The 7,379-nt window shown below is 30.6% G+C and overlaps 1 protein-coding gene across 1 annotated transcript in view; it reads left to right on the top strand.

The window, feature by feature from the left end:
* LOC132553716 (neogenin-like) overlaps positions 1 to 5,229 on the top strand; it is a 188,807-nt gene extending 183,578 nt beyond the window's left edge. Inside the window, exons 26-27 of the mRNA XM_060217990.1 lie at positions 1,198 to 1,349; positions 1,710 to 5,229. Of these exons, the coding sequence (XP_060073973.1) occupies positions 1,198 to 1,349; positions 1,710 to 1,808 (251 nt within the window). The 3' untranslated portion in view covers positions 1,809 to 5,229. The remainder of the gene's footprint in view (positions 1 to 1,197; positions 1,350 to 1,709) is intronic.
* The last annotated feature ends 2,150 nt before the right edge of the window (positions 5,230 to 7,379 follow it).

Below are 7,379 nucleotides of genomic sequence, written 5' to 3' on the forward strand. Positions count from 1 at the left end.
CATTTCAAAAGAATCAGCAAAGGGAGATAATCTGATCATAAACCTGGTTTCACGAGGATGATATACTATGAGCTTGTTAAATAAAACTAAAGAAAACAACAGGTAAGGGACATAACTCAATATTGTACTGCAGATGAGAGAGAGAATACCTTATTTGTTACCAGAGGGAACAGAGACATACTGTAATCAGACGTATAGAAGGTAGATAATTTGATTAGTGTGGCAGAAAAATGGGAGAATGAATATCACAAATGGAGATACATAGAAAAGGTAGACAATCTTATCATTCTTTCTTCAAAACCATAGGCAAGGGAGATAAACTTATTATTCTTCCACTGTCGATCTGTTTATACCATCAGAAAGGAGGTTACCTGAAATTACAACTCTAGTCACAGGAAATAACCTTATTCATCAATAGTCAATGGGGCTTACATATTGATTCAAAGACAGGCAAGAGAGAATACTTAGCATTTTTACCTTAAGGAAGGGAGATAACCCAGTAGAGAGATTGTGTCCAAATGGCTCATACCCAAACTAATACTTTGTATTTGTAATACTTCGTTCCTGGCTCCTCCCTGATGTTTTGATGTGGCTTTTCAAATTACCTAGAGCTTATTTCCTTAATATGTATGCATGCTAGCTCTATAATAACCACATCCTAAATCAATAGAACATCTTACTGTTTTATTTATCATCCTTAATGTTTTATTTCGTCTTGGTAGTTAGGATATTGTGTACAATATAGCCAATATATGTTATATTATACTGATGAGAACTTGTAGTTTTATGTAAGTCAAAAGTTTAGTAGTTTCTTAATTTTTCATCTTTTAAACTCTCTAATTCTACAGGAGAGAAAAAAAATGAAGAAAATTGATCAATAAATTACGGTGCCATTATTTCATGACATTTTTGAAGCTACTTATTAATTCAAACTTCATCAAAGTCAGTTGATATTGAGAATCAATTGCTGCAAGTTCTCAGTAGTGTTCCTCTGTCCTCATGTCATCTTCTCAATTATCTCGATTTTGATTTTGTGATGAAAATCCTCCCTTGCTTGTTAAAATCTGTTATAGACTTTTTCTTATTGGTATCAAGAATAAAAAGAAGTTGGCATGGGAGTTACACTCTTATGACTTCATATGAAATCTGCCAAACCATGCCAGTGTCACTTTATCTCGAACTGACTTTTGTTTACAGTAAAGCCTCAACAGACGTCAAGTCCGTATAAAAAGCCGACGCCTCCTATATCCAGCGTCCCTATTAAACCACGTACAACGATGCCTATTATTAGCACCCCTAAGGCACCTGATGTGGTCCTTAAAGGGAGCCAAGAAGATCCAGACCTTCAGGTAGGCTGAAAATTCCATGAGTCTTTTATTTTTGATGACTGCAGATATGAGTCATGAGACATAGAACATATAACTATATGCATTTTCAAAGGGTAAAAAAAATGTAGTTTCATTGAAACAATATAGTTAATTTTTGTAATGTATAGAACAATTCTGAAAGGAGCACCAACAAATGATTTAAAAAAAAAAAAAAACAGAAAATTCAGAGAAAGTTTTTTGAAGAACAGAAATGTTTGAAATGATTTTCAGTGAGAGGGAACCTCATAGAGGACCATTTATAGAACAAAACTTTCTGGGATGGGATTTGGTTAAACATCAATAGCATAGTGATTAAGCATTGAATTGTTGGTTTTGTTCCAGAAGTCGGTCAGTACCGAGGAACTGACAGCAGAGATGGCTAATCTTGATTGTCTAATGAAGGATCTTAATGCCATCACGCAGCAGGACTTTGAGTGCTAACCCATCATATTCCACATCATCACAAGGGCAGACAACTCACAGACTTCTCTCCATAGGAGTTCATAGAAGTGTGGATAATTTACCTGAAAGAGTTCCTATTCAAGGGCAGATAACTTATCTACATAATTATATCATTACATAAAAGACATTTTATTTGTTAAGGAGTGTAACTCGTCAAGTCATTGTTTCATTTTAATGTAGGTATTTTCACCTCATGTTTCATTCTACAATCAACAGCAGGGATACAGTCCTGAGTTGTCACCACTGCTTAACCCTAACGAATCATTAAAGAAAATGGCATCATTGAAACAAACATGTACAAAACCAACATTTCCAGGTTTTTTAAAGTATGCTGATTCTAAGATTGACTAAAAAATTATATGATCAGACAACTGTGCATTGTTTATGATGTCACTTCCTGTCGCTGTTGTGATGGTGTCACACGCTGTTTTCATGATGATGATGAAGAAACTTCATGTGAAAGTGACAGTGATGTCACTTCCTGTTTAAATGATAGTGATATCACTTCACATCAAAGTGATGGTGATGTTACTTCCTGTCTAAATGAAAGTGATGTCACTTTCTGAAGAAGTGATTTTTTTACCACTTCCTGTCAATATGATGTCACTTCCTGCTGTGACTACTTCCTCAAAAGAATATTTGCATGGGTGCGAGAATATGCATATATGTGTGTTATGTAAGCGAACTTGTCTGTGAAATACGACAAGGTATTAACTTGCTGCATGAATTTCATAGATAAAACAATATGACCTGTTTTAGATATAAGACCAATGACCATTTATAAAATTCACTCTGAGTGCAGGGATCTCACATTTCACTAGACCATCCTAATGCTGACATAGTATGCCATTTTACCAAGTAATTTAAATATTAATTTTCAATTTATTGAACATCAATCCATAGAGGTTCTTAATTGTAATTAAAGTTGATTATTGAATCTAATTGAGACTTTCTTGTCTGTTACTGATCCTCGATTTTTTCTTTTAAGTGATTTTAATCTTATTCAATTTATACAATATTTTAACATATTTACAGAAATTTTTTAGATTTTTTACCCTGAGTCTTGACAACTATGAATAAACTGTTTTTTCTATAGATATGCGTTTGTTTTTGGTTGAGAAAAGTAAATAAAAAGTATTTGATGGATCTGTCTTATTGTGTTTAGTTAATATTCTTGATGTCAAAAGTGTTGTGATAGAAAAAAGTTATTTTTATTTTTTGTTTTATAGTGAGCCAAAATGAACACGTTGTTGTAGTTTAGCAGTTCAATAGGTTGTATTGAATGTATTAGCTTGAACACCTTCCAAGATGTCAAATGTTTTTGTTTGTTATGATTTTCCAAATGTCAACTCAGAAAGAGTATTTATAATTAAATCTTGATTGATTTTATCGTTTGATGATTTGATTTAAAGACTTTTATGTGACTTTGTTTCCCCCATACATTCACTGTGGTCTTTTTAAACATATTATACTTTAGACAAAAGTTTCATCTGCTGATGACCATTTTTTAGGCTAAGAATTTTTCAAAGGTATAAATATAACCATCTGAATGTTTCTTCATCAAAAGAATTTAATAAAATTTGAGTATAAAATGTGTACACAGAAAAGATTTATAACAAAGGGAGGTAACTTCCATGATAACTGAATTGATAACCAGCTGAATGTTTCTTTATCGAACGAATTTAATAAAATTTGAGTATAAAATGTGTACACATAAAAGATTTGTAACAAAGGGAGGTAACTTCCATGATAACTGAATTGAAAACCTGATTGTTACTTCCCATCACCTGCTAAATGTGAAGTGTTATTTTGTTCATATTAAGAGAAAAGTGAATTTATATATAACTTGTGTTCTGCTTACATAGAAGTATTCCTGCTGTCAATGAGTTTTGCCCTGACTTCATGTCATGTATATCAATATTACACTCATTTTAAAGAAAAATAGGTTGTAAGTCGACGGTGAAATAAGGCCATATCATTTATAACAAAACACATGAATTTTGTTTCATTCATGTATGCTGGCATATCTATGATGTTGAAATACATGCGTTACTTGTATGGATGGTTGTGAAAGTTTACGAGAGAGCTGTGCAGGTTGCTGGAGTTGACAAGTTTACACGTGTGATGTATGTCTGCCTATTATAGATAAACTTGTATCAAATTGAATATTTTTATAATGTATCATTTTATCGTAAATATGTGACAAAAATACCATGTTTTTATGTGACACTGATCTTAGGTACAAGTATTGCTTGGTGCTTTTTGAATTCACCATAGAGCAGATAATATTTTTTAGCATCATTTTATTTAATTTCTTATTGAATCAGATTTGGGATCATACAGTTAATAAATGTCATTTCATCAAATTTTGAATTTAAGGAACAGGAGAGGAAAACATGAGAAAACAAAATTCTGCTCGGAATTGAGATTGACATCGAGGTAAATATTCTAAAATAATTTTTAAAAAATACTGCTTTATGGTGATTTGCTAAACAGGTCCTTATATGAATTTTACTTCTACATCCTTCTTGTAAAATATTTGAATGAAATTAATAAATGTTGAGACAAAAAAATTATCAAGACCATGAAAAATAGAAATTAAAAGATGAATGATGAGAAGAAAAAATAACAGGATCACAAAATCATTGAGAATTTTTGGATTTCTGTTTTTTTTTTTTTTTTTTTTTAAATCGGAATAAGGTAGTAACATTTTAATGATTAAATAAAATATTCAGTTTTGATGTAAATTAAATTAGAAATAAATAAAATGATATTCGCAAGAGAAAGAAGGATGTACTAGTATTGTAGAGTTGATGATGTACCTAAACCGAACCAGTTCAACCTGCTGGCAACTTAATGTGATGTCACATCGCATTCATAGTCAGATGAATGTTTAGGTTGAAAGCTTGTATTATGTTTTAATTTTTGATGGTTGAAAAAAATATAAAACAAAATAAATATCTTTAGCATAGTTTTTGTGTCAATATTGTAAATTTTATTTTTTTCTTTTCTTTTTTTTTTTGTTTTTTTTTTTTTTTTTTTTTGTAAATAGATTTTTACCAACCCAGGACTGTGGTGAAGTGGAGGTGAATATTTATTTGTAAATAAATGCAAGGTTGAAATAAACTTGTGAGAAACTAAGGTGAATTATTTCATTCTGAAGTTTTCACTTGTAAACAGTTATGGACTCTGGCTGAGGGGGACAGGGAGTTTTCTACAACATCATGATGTTCTAAAGATTCAAAAACAATCTTATTCGTCTGGATTTTACTGTAAATTTTTTTTGTTTGGTGCTCAAATTTCATAGTACAAAAGCAATCACAAAACCCATTAATAATGAGAAGAAAAAAACATTTCGTATAATTCCCTGGAAAACAGATTTCATATTGGCATTAAGTTGCTGAAAAAATTAAATGAAGAATTTTGGAAAAGAAAGGAAAGGAAAAAATTTTAATCCCTGTTTCTTAATGTGAATTAAATATTAAGTGATATTCACTCAGCTAACTGATGCACACAAACATTAGAGAAAGGCTGATTTACCGATGAAAAAGCTGTGTGGATGTTAAGGTCTTATATTATATGTACCAAAAAAACCGTAATTGTTTTATTTTAAATGGGGTGGAATGGGCCAGTTTTTAAATTTGAAGAAAAATATTGAATTTTCATGGCATTTTTTGTCATCTGGTCATATCAGGTCATATGTTGTGTTTCAAACATGTAGCTAAGGTGACCACTCAACCATAGCCATGGTAATGCTTCCTTAATTATGCATGTTCAGGTGAACATTTTACCTGACAATTTACACAATATTGAATGTAAATTCTGCTTGGTTTTTGTTATAAGATGTCTGCCATATTCATTGATAAAGATTGACATATCTCATGTTCTCAGTGGAGGTGATGAAACATCAAAATACATTTTGTTAACAATCATCCTTCATTTTAGAAATCATAGCATAAATTTTCAAAAATAAATTTGCATTCCATTTTTGATGATCATTTTATTAAGATAAAATGCAAAAGTGAGAGCATTTCTATTTTGACCATTACAAAAAGTTGAAATTTAGAAAATTTGCAAGATCAAAATGCTGTATGGATTTGTTGTGATGTGAATCACACCTTTTACCTCTCTGTGTGCAGTGTATCTTTACATAAACATTTCATATCAAATATATCTCAGATCAAAACTTTATCAGAAATTAAAAAAACTTGCTGAGATTACAATTATGATATGTTTCGCTGTTAAAACATTGCTTTTTTTTTTAATTTCCTTAAATTCTGCTTCAGTATTGAATTATGAAGGTTTTTTAATCTCTCTCAACATGAGATATGTCCATCTTTATATTTAATAACTTGTATTTCAAGCATTTTTCCTTTGTTTTTTTATAGTTTGTTTTTAATGCTATACAGGGTTACAGTCTGAGTATTAAAAATCAGCCTAAATAAAGAGGTCAGGAGGTCAGAGTGTAATTGTAGACTAATTGTTAGGGTATTTCGTGCTCAGTTATTAAGTTTTTTTATTACAAAATTCTACAACACCATGATAACAGAATGAAACATTACCATTAATGATCAACATTCAAACTTCAAATTTGAAACTAAAAACAAACAACAATTACTTGTTTCAGATGTTAAATATAATATTTCTAGAATTTCCTTTGTTTAGAATTTGATATATCAGCTTTAGTTTGACTAAGAAGATAGGGATTATTTTGCAGTCATTAAGGAGATTTGAGTAGCCTGGCTGACCCTGTGTAGTATTACTGACTTACTATGATACAATTATCTGTTATAAAGGTCACCTGTATATACAATTATATGTCTATAAGTAGTATATTGTTTCACCTGTATATACAATTATTATTGTAATACACAGTTATACTATGTCTATAAAGGTCACTTGTATATACAATTATCTGTCTATAAAGGTCACCTGTATATACAATTATCTGTCTATAATGGTCACCTGTATATACAATCACCTGTATATACAATTATCTGTCTATAAAGGTCACCTGTATATACAATTATATGTCTATAAAGGTCACCTGTATATACAATTATCTGTCTATAAAGGTCACCTGTATATACAATTATCTGTCTATAAAGGTCACCTGTATATACAATTATATGTCTATAAAGGTCACCTGTATATACAATTATATGTCTATAAAGGTCACCTGTATATACAATTATCTGTCTATAAAGGTCACTTGTATATACAATTATCTGTCTATAAAGGTCACCTGTATATACAATTATCTGTCTATAAAGGTCACCTGTATATACAATTATATGTCTATAAAGGTCACCTGTATATACAATTATATGTCTATAAAGGTCACTTGTATATACAATTATCTGTCTATAATGGTCACCTGTATATACAATAATATGTTTGTGAAAACAATGTTATAAAACAATACCTGTATATAAAGACCAACAACGATTATCAGACCATAGTTGTCACCTCTGCATAGCAAACGCTTTTTATAAAAGGTCCTCGGTATATAACAAATACCTGACTATAAAGTTCACTGGTATACACGTG

Source organism: Ylistrum balloti, unplaced genomic scaffold (assembly GCF_031769215.1).
Source record: "Ylistrum balloti isolate Yb309-2 unplaced genomic scaffold, AGI_CSIRO_Ybal_v1 Utg370344, whole genome shotgun sequence".
Lineage (NCBI taxonomy): Eukaryota > Metazoa > Mollusca > Bivalvia > Pectinida > Pectinidae > Ylistrum > Ylistrum balloti.